Raw genomic sequence first — 25,005 nt, forward strand, 5'->3', positions numbered from 1 at the left:
ATCCCAATTAAGACAGAAGGATCTTATCTACCAAAATGATATTTACATTTTATATGCTTTTTAACAGCAAATGCTCGTCTTGTCTAGCTCTGTGATGTGCATGCGTTGTTTGTGTAATCCGGGTCTATACAGTTAGGGTATGTCGAAAAACTTGCATCTTATTTTCTCTTTCAACTTTGTCCTATCGTTTCATATCGTCATGTGACCACTATAATATTGAGATTGCTATCTCGATATCATGATATTGATCAAAATCGTCCTGCATCACTGTTTTACCTTTTTTTAAAGGGCATTTGATCTTCTTTGCATGTTCACTTTGTAAACACTGGGTCGGTACCTTCTGCAGTGATTTAGGATGATTTTGAAGTTGGAGGAGAAAATAAGATGCAAGTTTTTCGACATACCCTAACTGTATTAACCCGGATTACACAGAGTACGCACGCACATCGCAGAGCTAGACAAGACAAGGATTTGAGGTTAAAAAGCATATTAATTGTACATTTCTTTAGATCGTTTTGCTAGATAAGACCCTTCTTCCTCGGCTGGGATCATTTAGAGCCCTTTGAAGCTTCATTTTGGAAGTTCAAATTCACGAGCACCATTGAAGCCCACTATGGAGAACATTCTTGAAAATTTTTCTTCAAGAACATAATTTCTTTATGACTAAAGAACGACATGAACATCTTGGATAACAAGGGGGTGAGTACATTATCTGTAAACTTTTGTTCTGGAAGTGAACTTCTCCTTGAAGTCTCATTGGCCCTAGTTTATATTTTCCAAATCTAGGTATGCTTTAAATTTTCTTAAACAGACTTGCTTAGAGTTCACCTGTATCTTGTTATTGAGTCCCTGTTGTTCATCTTGTCTTAAAGCATAGTCATAATTGAATCTATAGAGGCCATTAATGCCTTTTTTATTGATTTTCTCCAAATCTAGTGAGAGCAATTCTCTGTTTTGCCCGCCTATGTTAGTGCTATTTAGATAATGAGCAGACAGGGCCATAAACTGACATTCAGAGGCCCACTCACGCCTGCAGGGAGATGAACACATATAGCTTCTGTCCTCACATGCCTCGCTGGCTCTCCTTGCTGTAACTTTTCACACTTTTCACCATTGTCTGTCCCCACGCTCGTCAATTCCCGCTTCTCTAGACTATGATCAAGTCACGCTCCCATGAGAACACGAATATCCGCTGTGTTCGCAACTTTTTTCAAAGGTAATTACGGTCTGTCTATCGATGTCTTGTGTTTGGAAGGAGGCTATGGAACCGCATTGTTTAAGAGGGGACTTTTATGACGTTAACTTCCCAGAAATGCATTTTACAGTCAATTAGAGTTTAGATAAATTCACTTAGCCAGCATTTAAATCAATTATCTTTGATTTGGCTATATAATAGCACAGCTGTGGACCAGGACTGTTGTCATTGATTGGTTGCGATATCATGAAAATCGCTGTTGAATGTTTGAGCTGCTGGAAATGTGTTTACAGCTCCGGCTATTAACTCCGATCGGAAGCTGGATGGAGATGTGGAAAATGCTTGAAAACAAACGTTCCCCTGGTTGGATCAGTCCCATTAATACCCTTAAGCTGTGCTGGACCAGTTCCCCTCCTTCTCTCAATGGGTAAACGTGATGTTTGCTCGCTAATCTCCCTCACACGAGCTGAATTTTCGTTTCGAGCGGTCGTGTGCCGGTATTAACTGAATTAAAAGGTCCATTACGCCCAGTTTGTACACCTTTTTTGTTCTTGAAGTATTGTATTCTTAGAGTCCCTTAATCAGATCACATCCCAATGCTACTCTCTGTTTGAAATCTTGGATCTTGGCTGCTAATTATAAACGTGAAATATAGGTCTTCACAGCTGCAGAATGACAAATTTGTGACGGTGCATTCAAACATATGGTTTAAAACTGGCATTTGGTACAACAGAAGTGTCCTTTAGCTGTGTTCTTTCATAAATATTTATGAACTAAATATTATTAAATAAAGCATAGTACTGTAACACGTGGAGCGACCAGAAAATGCCAGCCTTTTGTAAAATGGCATTGTGCCGGCTGGGTTAACTGTCAACTCGACTGAACTGCCCTGGTCGTTAGCTCGACAAAGAAAGACTTTTTCATGAGTCAGGGAATTTTGAACCCGGGCCACATGGTTTTTTTGCAGACACGGAGGAAATAACAGTCTGTGGTCTGTGTTCAGACTTGAGAAAGGGTCTGATTTGTGGTAAAACATTGTCAATTCACCAGAATAGACTGGCTCTTCGTTACATAGAAGTGTCAGTCGTTAATCATACTGAACATTTTCTCTCTCGCTCATAATATTTCTTAGTCGCTCATTAAGTGGATCGTTTCCATATTAAAGGCGATTCAAAGCGTAATTAATGTAGAGTTACTGTAAGAGGCTCTTGTGCGAGCAGCTCTAGTGGCTGTGTGGAATAACAGCACTACCAAAGACCCTTCCCTCCATTTACTCTGACAATTACAGGTTTATCAGTTTCAAGATGATCACAGCATAATTCTCTGATTCATCTTTTTCAATTTCATGCAATAAATTAGGCTTGTTTTATTTATCTTTTTTCCATCTGCATGTTTGAGTTTGTGATTAATTACCTAGCGTTGTGCTTGCCAAATGGAGTCATGGGTCTGTTTACATGAGGTTTTTACCTAAATTTAGGTAATTAAATGCAAATAAATAAATAAAATGCCTATTTAGCATAGCAAAATTAACAGGCTTGAGTTTTTAATAGGGAAGTAACCATATCAAAATCTCACAATATGATAATACACAGTGTGATATTTAAAAAAAGACAAATTAAGAATCTGATTTTTTTTTTTTCATTTTGTACGTATTAAAGTTAAATTATTCTATCTCATGCACTTTGAGCGTTTAAAATGAGAGCTCCAACCCATGTTCTTAACTAAGAAAAATTCAGTGACTTGTACCTGAACTTTAAAGAGGCTCAACCCTCTTTTTATTTGTGGTGTACTGTCTTAGTCTAAATTACATTTACACTGGTGTTTTAGGAAGCCAATCAAATTAGAATATAATAATAATAACAACAATGACAGTAACATTTATATATTGTAAAACAGTTGCACTATAAATAAATGAACAGTAGGGAAATTACAATATTTCCTTCATAATTTCTACACTTGAAAGAGATATTTTGAATTTGGACTGCACGTTACTCATTTAAACCACTAGCTGTCAGCAATTCATACTGCACTTTTAAGCTTTTATTTTGATGGAAATGACACGAGAGCTTTTATTTTGAAGGAAAACTCCAGCTTCCGTGAAAACAGGCTTACAAAAACACATCTCACTGCAAATTTAGTGAAATGCTGTAATCATCTGCTGGGAAAATAAAGCATAACTAACGGCCGTTGCGTTCTCAAATGCGCGCTAAACTCACAGCACATGCAATAAATGAGTTCACTGCCTTCATTCACTGTGAAAGGAGCCGTTCCGAGGCACGGAAAACACAAGATCACAAGCTGATTGCCTGAATGAGGTGCGCACTTGATGAAAGGATTAAGCCATATAGCGCTTTCGGTTTTATTTCGTTTGACAGATACTGTGTCAAAGCATAATGGCCCAAAACACAACTTTAAAAACTTTTTATGTTAGAATAAGAAGTATAAATATTTTTTAAAAACTACACTTTTTGCCCAGAAGACCTATCGTTTCATATCGTCATGTGACCACTATAATATTGAGATTGCTATCTCGATATCATGATATTGATAATATTGTTACATCTCTAATTTTTAACTTTTAAAAGGACTGTCAAAAATTTTAGTTGTTAAAGGGGTCATGAACTGAGAAATCACAAATTCCCTTGATCTTTTGACATATAAGGTATCATTGTACTTTAAAAACATCCTGTAAGTTTTAGAACTCAAAACTTTCTCATTAGTCTAAAATCAGTTTAAATTGAAGGCGATCTGCCAAAACGACAGGCTGTACAATGTACCACTTTATGATCTAATAGTGTGGCTAAACTCCACCTCCACAGAAGAAGATCAACGCCTGCTTCTATATCACTGCCTGTTTATCCCCGGCCAACAATTTGTGCATGTAGTGTAAATAATTACAAACAAGGCACAATTTGACACAGGATTTTCAGAAAGATTAAAACTAAACTATATTGCCAACTATAGTGCCAACTATATTGGATATGACAGTAAAGTTGCACCACACAAGTGTGAGTAACTGTTTTTATTATGTGGTCACCATTGATTTGTCTGTTATTACAGATCATTTGATATGTACTGAGTAGGGTTGGATGATATGACCTAAAATTAAATTCTCAATTAATTAAACGTTTTACTTCGATTACGATTAATGAACAATTATTTTTAATGTTTAATTTTATTATTATAGTTATAGATGTGAATCTAAGTCATTATCGCTGTTGCATGTGATCTCCCTCTCAGCAATCTTGTCCTGTCACTCTATATGCGCAAGTATTTACAAAGCTTGCCCCGCCTCCGTGGTCTTCTGATTGGTCTACTGTTTCAGAACTGACATTGATAAGCAGCGATGCGTTTAAAAGTTTAAATTATGGCGTCTTAATCGCACCACTCACATGCGAGACGCTGCAAAAGACACAAGCGCAGTGGTCATACACGTACATATAACGCCAACTACACACACGGTAGTACATTTTTAATGGGAAAGTATATATAGGATTAAAAAAACAAAATTACTGACGTGGGAAAATTGTGTTGGTTAGAGGTTTCGAAATTTCGGATAGAAAGTGTGTTTGATGGATTGTACATGTTTCTATGTTTAAAAACATACATTGTAAAAAACAAAAAACACAATTTGTTGAGTCAGCTTAAAATAATTTGCTACCCTGCTGCCTTAATTTTAAGGTCAGTCAACTCAAATAAGTTTAGTCAACTTGAAATATTAAGTTGTACTAAGTAACAACTTAGATATTGTGTTTGTTAAACTTAACAGATGGGTAAGTAACCAGCTGGCTTAAAATTTTAAGTTGAATCAACTTAAAAAGTTGAATCTAAGTTGTCACTTAGTATAACTTAACATTTCAAGTTGAATAAACTTTTTTTTTGAGTTGACTGAACTTAAAACTTTAAGGCAGCCGGGTAACAAATTATTTTAAGTTGACTCAACAAATTGTTTTTTACAGTGTACTGATTGTTCGGCTGACGCAACATCTTTCTGAAAAAAAAAAATAAATACTTACAGTAGACAGAAACTCCATAATACAGTTTTGTGTTTTAAAATCATTTAGGACTTTTACAGTGCATGCCATTATAAAGACTGCAAGTCTGTCCCTCAGGTTTGTTTGCATCTTTGCTAAATTCAATATGATTTCTAGCCTGAATAAGGTCTGTTCGTGGGTGTGTGCAGTTTGTGGTACTGTAAAGTTAATAATTTGGTTGATGAAAGGGATATTTCACTGAAAAAATGATTTTTTTTCACTGTCATGTTGTTACAAATCTTTGTGACTTTTTCTGCCGTGAAACACTAAAGGAGGATTTATGCAGAATGTATAAAGTACTGTATAAAGTACATCTTGCTTTCAAACTTCAAAAGGGATGTGAAAGCACTATAAAAATAGCATAAAAGTACTATATTGTGGGCTTTTCTGAAGTCATATGATAGCTTTGGGTGTGAAATTTGAAAATTTAACTTAAAATTTCCCCTTTTGTTTTCCACTGAAATAAAGAATGTCATACGAGGGTGAGTAAATGATCATTGAATTTCCATTTTGGGATGAACTCTGCCTTTCAGGATATTTCTTCATGCATTATAATAAAAAAATGTTAGTACTGTGATGGGTCACCACATGATGTCCAATATAAAAATCAGGATCTTAAAGGCAAAAAATCACTGACCTAGCTGACTTTAATGGATTTATTCCACAGGGGTTGTTTTGTAACCACTGGAGGCAGTGGAGGGCACTTCAAGTCAGTTTCACTGACCTGACTCAATGTGCACATCCTGTTAGTCTAGCTCTCATAATGAGGACATGGCATGCAGTAGCCAAGTCCTCTGCCTGTCCTCTTGGTAGATGGATGTTAGTTGCACAAAGCAGTTTTATTACTTTTGCAGCTTTTCACCCATTATGTTACGAAAGCATGCGCCTTGCCACTGCAAAACAAGAAATGAAACAAAAGAAGAAAATGTTACATTATCATGGGAAGTGTGAACCCAGTGTCTAATGTAAACTCAGATGTGTTTACATTCACTGGTTTTGTTGTAACAACATTCTACAACTGTAGGTTTTGAACATGATATACTTGTCTGTTTGTGTAGTTGAGTAATTTCTGTTATACATATTTTCTAATATTAGATTGAAATCTGATTCAAAAGAATGTAACCAGATCCCATCAGATAAAGCATCAAAACACGTGTCTGGTCCTGGAGCGACTGTCGGTTTTACAGTCAGTTGTTTGTTTAGCTGTGGCCTTTGTTACATCCGTCCTGTCATCATCCACCTACATAAACTGCACTTGCAGGCTGAATGAAATATGACATTAGCTCTGCTAATCTCAGCCTCTTATTATGGCATATTTATTCTTTCTTGATTCTCTAATGGATTTAAATGGATTTGAACAACTGGGCTGCAGTTGAATGACTGTTGATGATTCAATGATTATACACTCCATTCTGTGCTCAGATGCACATACTGTATATAGACCACACGGGTCTCTCTGAATCAATCCAGCCTTGCACTATATGAACTCAGTCCTGTAATTTAGCTAAAAGCATGGATTGCTATAGTGTAATTATTAGCCATATTTAAGGGTTGTATTAAATATATATAAACATACCCTTTGTAACTTAGACAAGAAAAGTCTGAGCTGAGCAGAGGATGTATTATTCATATTCACTTTATTTTAAAAGAGTCATCGGATGCCCATTTTACACAAGTTGATATGATTCTTTAGGGTCTTAATGAAAAGTCTATAATATACTTTGGTTAAAGATTCTCAATGGTTGTGTAAAACAACACCCTTTTTACCTTTCATAATGAACTCTGCAAAAATCAACCCATTCTGAGGGATTGTTCCTTTAAATGCAAATGAGCTCTGTTCGCCCCGCCCCTCTCTTCTCTCTGTGGAGTGACGTGCTGCTTGGAGAGATTGTTTACTTGCTATCTAGCACGTTTAGGGCACATCTCTAAGGATATTTTTTACTGGCCTGGTCGGGCCAGTGGTTCAAATTTTTACTTGCCCAGTCAAAATTTTTACTGGCCCTACCACAAAAAATTTAATAGTTGCTGTTATCATTGTTTTTGGCTCATGTTATCTTTTATTTGAATAAATAAGCTTGTATGACACCAAAATTTTACATACCAAATAAAACTGTACAATTCTCAATTACAATTTCGATACCACACCTAAACCTATTTGCCTAACTAAAGTCCAAACATTATTTGTTATTATTATTAATATTTTATTAAAAATGAAAAGATGCTTTAGGGAAAAACAGCAGAAAAAACGCTTACGGAATAATAGTGATATTACGTTTCTGTGGTTACTGCTGTAAACAAAGCAGCTCCGTGCTTATGAACGCTACTTTAAATACATCATACATGGGCAAATGAAAAGAAAACGCCATGTAAACAGTCAGTTCCCTTCACAGATACATTCTCATAAACCACAGTTTCAGTATTTATGATTATATTTTGCACATTGTACACCGTGATCTTGGTCTGCCTGCTACAGTATGTTTTTCTCTTTGCGTTCGTCTTTAGCGTCTTTGGCCTGGTTAACGGATGTTGTCATATTTCTACACACGTGATATTTTGAAAGAAGATTACATGCAGTTGGTTTGCAAGCCCAGAATAAGAGATTGTTTGAAATATGTCTGGTCGATAAATTATGTATTGATCATTGTTAAAGCTAATACTTTTGTAGGCTATTTGTCCGTCAGAGACGCGCCTCTCTGTGATCGCTTAAAATTTTAAATTATCAAGGTTAAAAAACACGTGCAAATGATAAACTTTCATGACGACGTGGCAGTGGCCCGATCGGGCCAGTGACAAATTCGTCAACTGTCCCGAGCGTCTTTCACGCTGGTCCCAGGCCATTGGGCACTCCTTATTGTCGAGCCCTGACGTTAAAAAAAAACCCTTATACTCACTTCTACTGTAAGTGAAGCTGGATCACAACATTTTTGCGTGAACATAGACGCATTTATGTAGTTTAGGAGGCGCATTCCCTTCACAAACAAATGTAATCTACTGCATCTTCAGCAGCTCACATGTCGGTAGTAAATGACAACCACTATGTTCATTGTTACATCCAGCAACACAACACCTCAATCACTCAATCGGAGATATTCTTGTCTAACTTACATCCCTGCTCCAGCATCAAAACAATGGAGGTTGGACTGTTACAGCTGATCTGAGGTATGACACTCATGTCAATCAACTATCATGTGACGCCGCAACGACAGACATCTGAGAATGACTCAATTTGAAAAGGGGATATTATATTTACAGATTAATAAAAAACCACTGCATGGATTTTTATAGGGTAGATTTGTATATACACTGCCAACACACATTAATGTTCAAACAACATGTAAAAGTGAACTTTGCATCCGAAGAGGGATAAGGGATCTTCAGTAGATCAAGGTATTTTTAAAAGTAGTAGACGTGGCTAGAGTAGATTAAGGAGGCTTTATGTAATTGGAAAAAGGCTATTTTAACTTTATACTGTGGATAAAGTGTCTCAGTTGACCTAAGTAGGGGTCTACGATAATATCGTAATTGCTGTTTAAACGATATGTGTAAAACAATTTACGCATTGCAAAAGTCATTCAGCCGTTCTTACAGGAGTTGCATAATCAATGGGAAACTGATTTTGCTCATTTGTTGAATTTGTTTCACAGAACAAGCTTGCCGTCATGACATATCAATGTAGAGTTTGTGCACTTCGCGGGTTCAGAAAAAAAAAGGCAATCAAGCAATTGACTTGTTCTCGTGACAGCGATTTTGAAGCTGTAGTCATTGGCAAAGATCTGTCTCGCCATGCATTATGAATGCTGTGGTATTTTTTATTTGCTTGTTTCTCTGACATCTGACCCGTTTTGGAGATGAATTTTTAATGACTGTGGAAACAGAAGACAGGCCTGTGGTTCTGACGCTGTGCCGTTTGCAGCTGTCCGTGTCAGGCGCTAATTCTCTACAGCTCTCCCTCCGCCCCCCGTCACAGGCCATCACTGAATCTATCAGAGGGTGCAGTTCCTGCTTTTTTCCATGCTGGAAACAAGGAGGTGTTCAATGCTGACACAGTGTCCTGTATTGTTGTGACACAGTCAGGCCAAATGTGGACGCTGCGTGTTCACCCAGTTGTGTAAAGTGCCATTTTTCCCTCAGTGTGCGCCCATTGTACTCAGGAATATCTATTTTTTAATGATGATGATATTTTAGAAAAATAATTTGTATATTTTATTTCATTTATTAGTTAGGTGCTATGGTTGGCAGATCTTTAATAGATCTTTAAAAAAATTAATCTTTCTATGAAGTAAGGGTGACTACAAAGTTCAAAGCATTATTAAATGCCTATGTATAATGTATGCGTGTTTAGGCTAATAGCTGGAACTAGCTCGCACGAACACGTTGCCTGTGAATGTAACACTCTCACCCACTCATGTGGTCAGTTGATGAATTATGTATTCATCAGACCATGTTACTGATCATGTGAGAAGACTCAGCCAACACATGAGAATGAAGCATAAAGTAAGCAATTGTTTGTGTCTTGTTTATCCCCTTATGCTAGTAGCTCCCCCTCGCCGCGCTAGCGTGCTACGTGTTGGCGGGTGGCGAGGCCTCCAGAGGTATTTTCACAAACACAGGATTAAAAAGAGGGCAAAATGACATTCCAGGCCAGATAAACTGAAAAAAAGAGTCAGGAGGATGAACATAACCATACGTTTTGAAGGAGCTGTGGTCTTGACACAGAGCTAAAGGCTAATTGTGCTGGAGAGTTTCATATCACCTGACTCATCAGTTCACGTCTCCTCCATGACTAAAGCGTTTTTTAAAGTAGATAAAAGATAAAATGGCTTTTAAAATAATGCTGAGACTCACAGAATGCTCTCTCTGAAAAGGGTTTTGCCACATAGATGAATGGCTTTTATTCATTTTCAGCATTAGCAAACATTTAAATACTTGTCATGAAACTGGTGATTCATATATTTTTATGGATGAGTGTTTCTTCTACTACAGATACTTTTGCATAGGCTATGTTCCAGGTGTTCATTTGTATTCAATAGAGGTCTTCAATCTACTTCCTTTATTCATATATTAAGATTTTATTGTTTTACACTAACAAATGTAGCCATATACTGTTCAAACATTTAGGGTTGGTATTTTTTAATTTCTCTTTTTTTATTTTATTTTTTTTTTTTTAAAGAAGAGCTTACACTTAACAAGACTGCATTTTTTTTATCAAAATACAGTAAAAACAGATATTTTATTACAAGTTAAAATAACTTTTTTTCTATGTGAATATTTTAAAGTGCAGTTTATCCTTGTGATGAAAGCTGAATTTTTAGCGGTCATTGCTAAGTAACTTTTTTTTTAAAATAATATTATTGTAATATTTTTGGGGAGACAATATGCTTTTTTTCTTCACTTTTGAATGCATCCTTGTTGAATAAAAGTATTAATTTCTTGAAAAAAAAAAACAAACAAAAAACATATTACTGAATCTATTCAGCATTCTAGCTATTAATATTTTTTAATATTTTGGGGGAGACCATATGATTTTTTCTTCACTTTTGCATGCGTCTTTGTTGAATAAAAGTATTACTTTATTAAAAAAAAAAAAAAAAAAAAAAAACATATTACTGACTTTATGCAGGATTCTAGGTATTCAATTTTTAAAATATTTTGGGGGAAACCATATGATTTTTGCATCCTTGTTGAATAAAAGTATTCATTTCTTAAAAAAAATGAAACAAAAAATATTACTGACCCTGCTCAGGATTCTATTCATATTTTTATAATATTTTTGTGGAAACTGCATGATTTTTTTCTTCAGCAGGGTCAATAAGTTAGTTTAAGAAATTAATACTTTTAGTCAACAATAAAAGTATTAATTTCTTTAAAAAAAATTACTGTCCCTATTCAGGAATCTAGCTATTAATATTTTTTCAATATTTTGGGTCAGACCATAAGATTTCTTTCTTTACTTTTAAATGCTTCTTTGTTAAATAAAAGTATTAATTTCTTTTAAACAAAAATACATTTTTATTATGACCCCACATGTATGCTAGCTACAAAATGTGCATTAGCAAAAGTTGTTTAATGTCATTTTAACCACAGAGTGCATTTGTTTCTTTGTTTTAATTAAAAAAAAATGACAGAATTCTCTTGCGATGCCTTCTTAAAGGATAAATAAACTAGTGAGAGTGTGAAAAGTGAATTTTTCCACAGACCCACAAGTGCCTGTACTTGAAGAAACACCCATATGTTCATATTTTAAATGTATTCCTTAACAATATGGTAGAATGATAATTAATTTGACTTTGCCAAGCACCTCATTTTGGAGTAGCTTCCTGTTTTCAATAGTACAATAATACAGAAATGCCTGTCTACAGATTCGTCTGTTGCATGGTTAAACCGTTCAGCATCAGCCTCGGCGTTCCTCTGGGTGTGAGCTGTGTGTGAATATGTGTGTGTGGTGACACTGGGCGTGCTGGCACTGCTGCTCGACTGTAGGCCCATTTAATGCGATCAGTTGTAGTCAGCCAAACTCTGAGCCACGCAGCGCGTTGCCAGTCCATGATACAAATGCCGACAAACACTTTCGGTCGATTGTTCTTCTATATCCCTCTCTGTTTCCCCTCGGCCTGCCCCTCGGTTAATCCTGGGACTGTTCCCCGCAAGCATTGCACTCCCCCACGATGCAGATTGAGGCGTGCTGGTGTAATATGCTGCATCAGAGGCATACCGATGAGCCATGGCTGCTCCGCTAGAAATGCAGTGACACAAAGAAGGATGAGAGACGAGAGGGATAATGAAGTAATGAGCGAAGAGGGACGAGGAAGAGAGGGGGAGTAGAGGGATGGATGATGGGCCTGGCTCAGTTTCACTCACCCCTGCCGTTGTGTAGAAATGCGCAGAGGAAAATGAGAAGCTCTCAGAGCCTTTGGTGGGATCTCACAACATGCAATAAAAAATTAAAGTGCTCTCCGAACAGCAAAACGCTTATACAAGCTTACATTTCTTGGCTATTATACAAGGTAGCAGTTGGAGCCAAAGACCTCACAGGCTGCTGAGTTTTAAATATAAGACTGCAGTATGCCAGAGTGTGTGAGCGATAGATAGAGGATAAAGAATCAAGTGAGAGCTGATCTACTGTATGATGAGAAGACAAAAGTGATGCACTGCGTTCGTTTGAAGCTAGCTAACGGGTGTATTGATCTAAATGGAAAAATGACAGGAGACGGACAGAGGTGAGGCAGATGATGGAAAGGTGAGTTGAGTGGGATGAATCAATGTTACTTGATGGGTGAAGATGCACAAAGATGCTCACAAAAAGTATCGCTGTTAGTCGGACCAAAGCCAAGAGCAACTACGTGGATACATCCTGAAGTAAACTGAAAACTGTTGGTATTTTATTTGCATTTTCATTGAAAAATGATTTTAAAAGCAGGGTATTATGTGTAGTACAGTATTATGAGAGAGAGATGGACTGAGCGAGTGTGATTACCTGCATTTTAATCAGCAGCATTCATTCTTCTGCTCAATCTCATATTCACAACAAAAAATGTTGAGGAAAGCGATATATTTGTCATACTATCTTTTCATTTGTTAAGGATGATTTCTGATTTTTTGTTTACTGCATTTTACAAGGTGTTGATGAAAGTAAAAATAACGTCTTTTTTTTTTTTTTTTTTTCAAAAAATTAGTCTTGTTTACAAGAGTGTTTCAGTATCTTTCAATATAAAAGTCTTTACTGCTGATTCACACATTTCTCTTTTCGCCATCTAATTGCGGACAATGTTATTAAAATTACCATCACGAACACACACACATTTCTTAATACTAAATACTATTATTAAATACTACTATTATTTATATAAAAATTGTTTATTGAATAATAATATTCAATAAACAACTACAACAGCTATCATAAAAGTTACTGTAATTTAGTCAAAAGTACAAAGGTAGCGCTCTGATATACAATATTAAAATATAACGTGATGAGATTTTGCCCTCAGCCAAGACTATTTGCTCTGGAACAAATTTGCGACCAAAGACTGCCTGTTAGATTTACCCAAAAATAATTATATATCATGTTTAAATACTATAGACATCAGAGGTAAGGCTGTTCTCAGCGGGTTCATGAGTGCTGGTGCTCTGGAGCTCACATCTCCGAAAACAATGAAGCAAATTTTTTAAATAAATGTTATCTTTATTAACAAATTGTACATTTGAAATCTAAACAAGTACATTCTTGCCTTGCATTCTGTGACACAAAAACACTGTTATATGCCAGTTTGATTCATGTATGTTTTTTGTTATTTACCTCAAAAGAATGGAAGTGAAATGTGAAAACATGCCCCGTAGGTGGAGTACGTTGTAGCATCTGAGGGGCATGTTTTAACACAACAATAGGACAGCCTAAAGTGTTATCTGATCTAATGAAAAAAATACAAGACAAACTAAAATATTTTGTCAATAAAATAATTAAGTTTGACAGTGAACACATCGCAACCATGCTACAATACAGTTCAGAACAATGTGTGCAAATGAAGAAACACATTCAGAAAAACATGAAAAAAATGGCCGATCGTTTTGCTAGAAACTGGGATCGTTTAGAGCCCTTTGAAGCTGCATTTAAACTGCATTTTGAAAGTTCAAAATCGGGGCACAAATGAAGTCCATTATATGGAGAAAAATCCTGAAATGTTTTCCTCAAAGAACATAATTTCTTTACAACTGTAGACAGAAAGACATGAACATCTTGGATGACAAGGGGGTGAGTAAATTATTTGTAAACTGTTGTTCTGGAAGTGGAGTTCTCCTTCAAAACTCTTAAAAGTAAATGGTGTAAATTACGTCGCTAATGTCACAGAATAGCATAGTTTAATAACTGCAGGGCACATTGTAACGCAGTGTTACAATGTTCCCCATCAGCACGACTGGAATATAAAACTGTTTAGTGTTAGCGAAGCATTACAAAACTATTTAAACTGATAAATAACATATTGGAAATTAAAATAATAGCAGATTTGTCTAATTTTAAATGAATACTAAAACCTTCAGCCAGAAATTTACTTTTACTATGGTAAAATAAATATTCAGCGACATCTTTAAAAGACTTTTGAATTTTGGCACACTTTTTTTCTCTATATATTTTTGATATGGCAAATAAATACCATAAATTTGGTTATGCTAGCTGTGGAAATATTTAAGCCATGTGTGTTACAAGTAACCGTGTTAGTTTGTGCCCTGTGCTCCCCTACCTCAAAGAAAGTGATACAAATGGTGAAATGGTTAAATTACGCTTCAGATCCAATGTTTATTCGTTTTTGGCATCTGGTGACAAACATTTTTGTGTCTTCATATCATCATATGTAGTAGACCATTCAAATTTTAAATTAAACCATGTAATTATATTAAAACAAACCATAAAGTGTCCTAGACAGCTGCTGTATAGATGTCTATAAAGAATACAAGAGAAGATTAGAAATATTATGCTCTCATGGCATGTCAGACCTGACAGTAGCCTTCAGCACACTGCCCACACTTTGTCTGTTACGTAGAGCCCCTCATGGTTGTCATGTCTGGCAGATTCACAAAAGACAGTCGGCTGCTGAGCCTTTTTTTAGCCAGCTGTGGAGTGTGGACTGTCAACACAGTGATATTTCATTGAGCTCAGGAGAATACTCTGGAACAGATCCACTGAATGCATAGATAGATGTTTCTAGAAATGTCTTCACTTCAGGTTAGACTTGGAATGTTTCTGGATATGTCCTCCTGGCATCTTTGTATACGAGTCTAAAGCTTCAAGGCTAAACATCTTAGTCCAGCCCGTACTACAGTATGATTTTCATCAAATCCATTGAAGGACTGTAGACAAAGGGCCCATTACACTTCAGCTAATCATTCGGTCAGCTGCTCAATAATGCATAGCTGTTGATCAGTTTACATTATTGATGTTGTAAAGTGCACTAGAGATTATGTGTGCTTTTGTCCCAGCGCTTGGATACCCTACGCTTTGGTTTCGGAGTGCTTCCTACCACCTACTATTTGGATTTGTTGGTTTAGGCTTGTAATTAGCATAAAACGTCAGATTTGAGTCTAATTGGTTTTCTTCACAGATGAGATAGCTTTGATTCTGCTATGATCAGTCATGGTTTAATTGAAGCTGATGATTCTCATGGTGGCAGCTGGACACACTGACAGCTGCCTGCTGGTGAATGCAGCTTGTTCATTTTCTCAGTGGTAGAGCAGTGTGTATGTTTTTTTTTTTTTTTTTAATATTGATATTTATTATTTAGAATATTTATTTGAATTATTTTAGAATGTGTTGTTTATCAAATATTTTATTTCTAAAATATTTTATGCATATATTTCTGTTCAATTGTGTGGGATTTATTTTTATTTTTTTTGAAAATAAATTAATAGCCTACTTTTAGTCAACAAGCATGCATTAAATTGATCAAAGGTGACCGTAAATACATGTTTGTTTGTTCTTTCTTTCATTTATTTGTATTGTGTTTTTGAAACTGTTCTTGAAAGTCTTGAAGTGTTATTATTTCTATATTAACCCTGGTACTTGCCTTAGAAAGTATGGTTTTTTTTAAATAAAATATTGTTGAATCTGGGTCGAGGAAACTGATTCTGTGTCACCATGAAGCTACAACTGATCCAATGAACCTGTTTTATAAGGAAGCAGATAAGGAGGAGGCCGGCAAGTGTAGCACTGGCATGGCGCCGATGTTTGTCCGAGAACCTGCTTAGGGGACACAGTTGTGCGTGACTGTCCTTTCACACCACGGTGCACAGGACCATCGCTTACACTGAGGAGATGGCAAATGACAGTTTGTGTTTCAGACGATAAGCGCCATTATGACGCTCTGATGCAACCAGAGACGCGGAGATAAAAAGAGAGAGAGTATGTGATCAGTGGAGTTGTACCGTATATATTTGAACTAAATCCTTTCAGTGGATTAATATTTAGAAGAAACATACTCTCTAACCCTGCATGGTTCACATACTCCATCCTTTGTAACTGAAAAAAGTGCTTTACACAGCTGTTTTAATCATGTGTGCTCAGTATTATGACACTGGCCTTGACTTTTTCTGGCTCCCAGGTGTTCAAAACCTACTGCAATGAAGATTATGACAGGAGGAATGAAGAGGTGGACCCGGTGGCATCCTCAGCTGAGTATGAGCTGGAGAAACGGGTGGAGAAGCTGGAACTTCTCCCTGTGGAACTGGAAAAAGGTGAATAGCGGGGCAACTGTGTCACAAAAAGAGATTTCTCTGCACTCTAAAAAATGCTAGATTAAAAACAACCCAGTTGGTTATTTGGCAACGCAGCACTGGGTAAATATTGGACAGAGCACATGCTGGGTTATTTTGACTGATATTACCCAACATGCTGAGTTGTTTTATTTAAGTCAATTATTGTTTAAAAAATATTATTCTCCTAGCTTAAAATGGGCTGAAAGTTAAAAATCACACACAGAATTATAGAGGCAACAAATATAATCAAAAGATGAACATTTATTATTAAGCAAGAACACCCATGGACAAAAATATAAGAGAAATTGAATTTATTTGGGTTAATACAGCATAATTTACAAAATTTAAAACATTGTATTCAGCCATTCTCTATAATCACTTTTCACTGAAATAGCGCTAATTCTCGTGCCGGTGTGTCGACAAAATCTAAGCCGGTGATGGGCTGCTGTTCGCCTGGGGAACTGTGAACCTCAGACTGCTGCTTATGTTTCACTCGTAGCTGAAAGTTGCCGTGACTGACTCCATAACCTACCCATAAACAAACTGAGATTAGAGAACATATTTTAACATCAAATTAAATTCAGTTTATGATTTCATATACAAGGCAGCTGACAGACATCTCGTCCTTGTATGTTGCAAGGTGTAAAATAATAAAATTTACAGCACAGTAAAGACTTTATAAATAAAATAAAATGAGGAAGTGCACGGTGACAAAAAGCCTGCTTTGACTGTAACTCAGTAGCTGGGATGTTTCATCAGAGAAAGGCTGAACTCGGCGGTTGGGTAGAAAAAATGACCCAGCCGTTTAGTTACAGAAAGACATTTTTTAAAAACAACCCAATAAAATGACCCAAAAGGCTGAACCCAGCATTTGGGTTAAAAAATAATAATCCAGCATTTTTTTGAGTGTGAGGTTAAACACTACTTCTAGTCAACACACTTTTGACTTCAGAGAACAGTATAGTATATATATAGTGTAGTATAGTATATATTTTGACTTTACTGAGATTCAGAATAGCCCCTGTGACAACTAGCCCCTGTCTTCCCTATAAGCTTTTTCAAAAAAAAAAAAAGTGAAATAAAAAAACAATATAGATACAAATATGATTTTAGGGAAACTTTCTGCATGTATCTGCATATTTTGAGCACTGTGAGTGAATCAATGGCGTGCCTGGAATATTGATCAGTTACAGTAAACGTGCATCCATCCATCCAAAGATTTATTGAATTGTCATTCTTTCCATTTGCTCACCACTAATATTTTTCCTTTCATTGATTTGTGTATGTTAATCTGTGTATGCCAGATGACGACGGCCTGGGCATCAGTATTATAGGAATGGGGGTCGGCGCTGACGCAGGCTTAGAGAAGCTGGGCATCTTCGTCAAGACTGTCATAGAGGGTGGAGCAGCAGAGAGAGATGGAAGGTGAACTAAACTGCACATAGAAAGTAGTGGCAGACATACATATTGGTATTATATTGCTCTACTTTCAGGATATCGATGTATTTTGCGTGTAGAAAAAACCCTTTTGGTCAAACCGTCGTAGAAAATAATGGGTTTCTTGTCCTTGCTCTTTTCAGCTGCATCCAGAGAGAGTGAATCCCTTAGAGTCCCTCATGAGATTTGCACATTGCCTAAAATTAAAGCGAAGCTTGAGGCTTTATTACTGATTGTAGCTCAGGAGTTTGACTCTCCTAAAGAGGAGTATGGGATGTGAATGAAAGCAGTCAGTCCATCTTGCCAAACATTTTAGTCTAGTAACTTTAGTATTTTTGCCTTACTAAAACTGACACCACTAATGGAAATGTAGCGTTTTTCTAATTTAATTGAGTAAATTAGAAAATAATTTGTTTCTTTTTTTTTATTTAAATTATATTAGCAGCACAACATTTAGAGTGAAATGTTATTTAACGTCTTTGGTTTGTCTCCCTGTAGTTTTAATGGCAGCAGCAGTCAGCAGATTAGACAAGACTCTACACGTTATGTAAAACCTGTCATTCATGTTTTCCTGCATTTTGAGCTTCAGTTGAAGAACATTTGACATGTGAACATTAGCTTTGATTAGTTTACATTATAATGTTTCTTTAAAGGGGACATCGGATGCCTCATTTTCCACAAGTTAGTATAATTCTTTAGGGTCTTCATATCTGCAACATACTTCGGTTAAAATTTCTCAGTGGTCGTGTAAAACAACACCCTTTTTACCTCGTCAAAAACAGCTCTTTTCACAATGACCCGTTTTAGTGCATGTCTCTTTAAATGATAATGAGCTACTGCTCACCTGCCTCTCTCTTTCATATTTTTGTGTATTCTGTGGCGCATTACCATCAAAAACAAAACTAATCCACTGCGTTTGGTTTAACTCGAAGACATTGTGGCAGAAATATATTACTATTGTTCAGCAGAATGTATGTAATACTACTACTAAAATTATTAAGACCTTATTTGTTAAGGAATAATCATACAATATTTCTACGGCAATTTAATTGTAATAGTAAATTCCCTTTATCTGCCAAAAAAATGAAAAGATAACTTAACCTTCATTTATTAAGCTGAACATTTCATAATGTTATTGTAAGAATAAATTAAACTTGTTTTTATGCGTTCAAATAATTAGACATGCTAAAACAGAATTTGGTAAAAATAAAACATAAGGTTGGAAAAAATAAAACATTTCATCGGGCCCTAAACGTCATTTTTATTTTACTTTTAATAAACTGATGTTAAATTGTTTAAGTTTCATGATTTTAATTAACTAGACATGCTTTTTGATTAATACAATTTAATTTAACCATTAAAAAGGAGTCTAGAAAAATTTAAAACGGAAAAAATGGAATTTGGGACAAAATAAAACAGATTTCATAGGGCCCTACATACTGCTAAGAAAATCAAAATCACTTGATATTTGAGACCGTTTAGATTTTTTGGGGATTAAAAAAAGGAGTGGATTTTTATCATTGTAGGGTGGTTGTGCACACACAGATTTTCTTGAAATCATGAATTTTTCTGTTTATTTCCAAGTTTAAGATTTTGAATTTCAGTCTTTTAATGTGGTCTTATCTTTTCACTGAGTGGCATCAAACCCTGCTGAAATCTTCAGAAATGTTTACTTGTTTCAAAATTACCAAGCAACCGCAAGCTTTGCAGTCAGGTTTCAAAAGGACTGTTCAATAGCCAGAATGTAATTTCCTTCACCATTAACTCAGGCTGTTTCTGAGCTAAGTGTAACAATGTAGAATTCACAGTGACATTGAAATCTTTGCACTGGAGTCCTTATTTTTTGTATAGAGCAATTATAAATTCCTGCTTTCAGTATTAGTATTTTGGCGACATTGCAAAATGCATGTGAAGGTCAAGCTGTGCTTATGCCACACTCTTTAGGTGAACATTAGGATTCAATCTTGCAAGCATCCCTCAGTCTGCTTTCCCTGCATAACAGACGGGATTTACCAGGAGCTCGATATCCAGACAGGAATCAAGGGTCAAGGCAATTTGGTCAAACTCACAAAGCTCATTACAGATATCACACAGTTGGAGCTCTTCATGCAAACACTGTAGCATTCTGAAAACATATTATCACATGTTGTTAAGGAGCTTAATCGTACTTGTAATCCTATATGATTGTAATTCCTTCTGTCTTGTGAGCATTACTCTTTAGCTGCTGAAATGAAGGCATGTGACCACCCAAGTCCAATTGAAAACATAAAAATATTGTTTCAGGGTCTTAACCTTTTCTGTTCTTTTTTAAGTCATATGACCTAAATTATTTAGGTGGAGTTCTTTGTCAAACTCTAGGGGTTCACAAACTCTGGGAAACCCTGTCCCAGGATGTACTGTGTCCTTCATACATCAGCATATTTGATGCACTGAAAAAATTAATCATAGCAGAGTAATGAGAAGGCCTTAGGCAGAACATAATTAAGCTTTTATTAAAAAAGTCATCTCGGAATGACAGAGAAATCGCTGTTTAGTATTCATGCAGACGGTATTATACAACCCTGTTTTAGAGATTGCACAGTGTCTTAATAGTGTCACTCTAACAAGCATTACAAAATAACCACCTTCATTTTCCACAGAATTAAAGTGAATGATCAAATCGTGGAGGTTGACGGCACCAGTCTGGTGGGAGTAACTCAGAGCTTCGCTGCTTCTGTCCTAAGAAACACACAAGGAGTGGTCAGGTAAGATGTGAGATGTCTAGTCGTTTTTTGCTCGCCCTATTAATCCCAGGTTTGCCTTTGAATGCTGACCACAAGATCCTCATATTTCCACATCCAAATCCTCACCCTTGGTCTACAAGCTGCTAGAGTGATCAATGTTATTATTAGCGTATGAAATAGCATGACATGTCATCGTCTTTCCCTCCCACTCATCATTCTTGTGAGAAAAACACGGACTTCTTATTAGTGTATCTAAACTCCCTTTAGACACGACAGCTGAGAGCGTGTCTTTGAAAAGCATATCGGCCAGCGTCACACTGTGAGAAAACAAGACTCTTCATTAACAATAGAGCTGCACAGCGTGATGGAGCGTATTGTTTTTAAACAGATGCTGTCAGTGGTGTATTATACTTCCTCTGTAAATATAAACACACTGGGAAAAATGTGCTTGTTTGGAACTATGAATTTACCTTTTACCTTTAAATGTATGTTTATTTAAGAGGGTTTAATTAAAGGGATAGTTCATCCAAAAATGAAAATTCTGTCATCATTTACTCACCTTCAAGTTGTTCCAAAACTGTATGTATTTCTTAGTATGGAAAAAAATACTATGAAAGTCAACGAGAACCAGGAGCTGTTTGGTTACCAAGTATCTTCTTTTGTATTCAGCAGAAGAAAGAAAGTCATATAGGTTTGGAGCAACTGTAAATGATGACAGAATTTTTGGGTGAAATATCCCTTTAAATGTGACTTTCTGAGAGGGACAGAGCCTTCTTGATTCGCATGATTTCATATAGCCAGGCAGATACTAAAAAATCTTGACCAGTACTTTTGTCTTATTTTCTAGTAAAAAAAATGCTTTGTCTTCAAATATTTTCTTCAGATATTTTTTCGTATATCTAGATTTATGTTTAAAACAGAGTTAACAAAAAATAAAGGCCTGTATAATTAGTATAATATATTTGTAATAAATATAAATATGAAATAATAGAATTAATATATTTTATGATCTATAATCTTAATCAGTAATTTTTCTGTATGTCTAGATTTATGCTTAAAACAAAAAACAGCTTAGTTAAGAAAAATAAATATCTATATAATTTGTATAATATACATGTAATAACTATAATTATGAAATAAGACAATTAATATTAGGGATGCACTGAAACGTATCGGCCGAAATGCTTGCACGTTTTGTCAGTAAAGCCGGTTAAATGCCATCAGGTGCGTGATTTCACGTTGAGCCGTATATACTACACACAGCCGTTGTTCACTGACGAGCTGCGCAAATCCATGTTCATTATCAGTGTGAATTTGCGCAGCTCGTCAGTGAACAACGGCTGTGTGTAGTATATACGGCTCAACGTGAAATCACGCACCTGATGGCATTTACCGCTGATTACAGAACCGGCTTTACTGACAAAACGCGCAAGCATTTCGGCCGATACGTTTCGGTGCATCCCTAATTAATATATTATATAATCTATAATAAACTATAATCTTTCCATATATATAGATTTATGCCTAAAACATGAAAAACAGCTGAGTTAAGTAAAATATTCTATATAATCTGTGTAATATGTATATGTAATAAATATAAATATGAAATAATATAATTAAAATATTTTATTTTATCTGTAATCTATAATAATCTATCATTTTTCTGTATATCTAGATTTATGCTTAAAACAAAAAACGACTGAGTTAAGAAAAATAAATATATAATTTGTATAATATATATGTAATAACTATAATTATGAAATATTACAATTAATATATTACGTAATCTATAATAAACTATAATTTTTCCATATATCTAGATTTATGCCTAAAACATGAAAAACAGCGTAAACAGAGTAAAGTAAAAAAAATCTATATAAATTGTGTAATAAATATATTATGTAATAAATATAATTATGAAATAATATAATTAAAATATTTTATTTTATCTGTAATCTATAATCATTTTTTCTATAAATCTAGATGTATGCTTAAAACATAAAATAGCTGAGTTAAAAAAAAAATCTGTATATGTATATTTTATATAATATATATATGTAATAAATATAAATATGAAATAATATAATGAATATATTTTATGATCTGTAATCGTTAATAATCTATAATTTTCCATATATCTAGATTTATGCTCAAAACATAAAAAAACAGCTGAGTTAAGAAAAATGTATGTCTGTATAATTTATATAATATATATGTAATAAATATAAATATGAAATAATATAATTAACATATTTATGATCTATAATAATGTATAATTTTACATATGTCTAGATTTATGCTTAAAACTTAATGCTTTAAAAAAAATGTCTCCATAATATATTTGTAATAAATATAATTATGAAATCATATAATTAATATATTTTATGATATACAATATAATATAATATAATATATCATTTTATAAAGTCTATATCTTTATATCGTCAGATTTTTACTGGAAAACATCAGTTGCATCTAGTACTATGATGTTCTCAGGAAACGCTCTGTGTGTATCTTTGTTTTTCAGCTGTCTGTCCTTTCCTGGTTTTGATTTATTCCCTCCTGCTGGTTATTTCTCTCTGTTCTCACCGATGAGTTAGTGTGGCCCAGATTTGGAATTTGTGCTATATTTAACCTACTGTAGGAATTAAGGCAGGTCTTAAACTCTGTCTGCACCAGTGACCACCAATAAATACATGAAGATTGACACTCTATTAAGAGCGATTCATTGCTGTGATGATTCAGTGTCAGTCTAGGGATTTTTATAGCAAGTTGGCAGGAACACCTCCTCACTGGGTGAGGTGATGCGTATATCCTGAAATGCATCCTGTCACTCCAGATGTAAGTGAATAATAACGGTGGGTTTTGCCAATAAGAAAGCACTATCCCAGAGCAGTTGGGATCCCTGCGTGTGGTATCGCGATTGAAGAGACGACTGTTTCCAGGTCAGCTGTGCTGCGAAAGCAGAAGAGATGCTTGGCATCACACGGTATTGGCCCAGTTGTTGCTTCAGATGTAGATCAAATTTGGGGACTTATCTGTGCCTAATTCAGGATGATTAGGACTCCATGCTGAGCGCTTCCCCGCTGGTTCTCCAAAACATGGATTGTGTGGTGCAGAGGATGGGGTGAATATTATTGGAGGGAATTGTCTTTTTTGTATCTCAAATTATTAGACATTTCCACTTCTTTCGTATCATGGCTTATAAATGATAAATGGCATTAAAATGCTAAACTGTTGAGTCAAATAACTAAGGTATAGTTCACCCAAAAATAAAAATTAACCCATGATTTACTCAACCTCAAGCCATCCTAGTTGTATATGACTTTCTTCCTTCAGACAAATACGATCGGAGTTATATTAAAAAATGTTCTGGCTCTTCTAAGCTTTATAATGGCAGTGAATGGGGGTTGAGATTTTGAATCCCAAAAAATTGCATCCATCCATCCTAAAAGTACTCCACACAACTCCGGGAGGGGATTAATAAAGGCCTTCTGAAATGTTTCAATGTGTTTATCTAAGAAAAAAATGTATTATTTGTTAATACTCAGTTTTGTAAAGCAGGCCATTGTCAGGATCATGGACATGTTTTGTCTTGTTTTGCCCCTGTCTCTGTTCCTGTTTTTCCTTATTTGGTCTTGTTCCTGTCCTCATTTGGTTTGATTATTATCCCATGCACCTGAGTTTCCCCAATTATCCCTTGTATTTAAGATCCTGTCTGTTCAATTCTCACCTGTCAGGTCTAGGGAGCTTTTAATGGACCTGGGTATAAGGAAAGCTGAGGTAGACCTAATAGACTTGTATGCTGACCTGACCTTTTCGGAGCCCTCGGTCACCCCTGTTCCCACATCCAGCCTAGAGGGGGCTCCCGTTTCTGAGTTTAGTCCAGAGAGAGCTCCTGTTTCCAAGTCAAGCCCTGAGAAAGACTCTGTTTCCAAGCCCAACCCAAAGAGAGACTCTGTTCCTAAGTCCTGTCCAGAGAGGGTTTCTGTCCCCAAGGGCATCCCCGAGAGCCCGGAGGCTCACAAATGCCCACCGTCCCACCCACTCCTGCCTCCTCATCCGCTGTCATCTGGCAGGCCCCTTCGCTCACCCTCAGTCCTCCATCAGTGCGGTGGGCTCGCAGCTGGTCTGCCAGTCTCCATCAGCATTACGGCTAGAGCAGTGGTTCTCAACTCCAGTCCTCAGGGCCCACTGTTCTGCATATTTTGTATGTTTCTGAATCTGACACACTCAGTTCAGTTCATGGATCTTTCTCCTAACGAGCTGATGATCTGAATCAGGTGCGTTAAATGAGGGAGACATACAAAATGTGCAGAGCAGTGGGTCCCAAGGACTGGAGTTGAGAACCACTGGGCTAGAGGATCCCCAGAGT

The 25,005-nt window shown here is 35.8% G+C and overlaps 1 protein-coding gene across 6 annotated transcripts in view; it reads left to right on the forward strand.

Annotated features, from left to right (window-relative positions):
- The window catches only part of ppp1r9a (protein phosphatase 1, regulatory subunit 9A), a 70,969-nt gene that overhangs the window by 12,420 nt on the left and 33,544 nt on the right, over window positions 1–25,005 (forward strand). For all 6 annotated transcript variants that reach the window (XM_051135935.1, XM_051135934.1, XM_051135937.1 and 3 more), the window contains exons 3-5: window positions 16,317–16,449; window positions 17,775–17,895; window positions 20,547–20,651. In XM_051135935.1, the coding sequence (XP_050991892.1) occupies window positions 16,317–16,449; window positions 17,775–17,895; window positions 20,547–20,651 (359 nt within the window). The remainder of the gene's footprint in view (window positions 1–16,316; window positions 16,450–17,774; window positions 17,896–20,546; window positions 20,652–25,005) is intronic.

The sequence above is a fragment of the Labeo rohita genome, chromosome 19 (assembly GCF_022985175.1).
Source record: "Labeo rohita strain BAU-BD-2019 chromosome 19, IGBB_LRoh.1.0, whole genome shotgun sequence".
In the NCBI taxonomy this organism is placed as follows: Eukaryota; Metazoa; Chordata; class Actinopteri; order Cypriniformes; family Cyprinidae; genus Labeo; species Labeo rohita.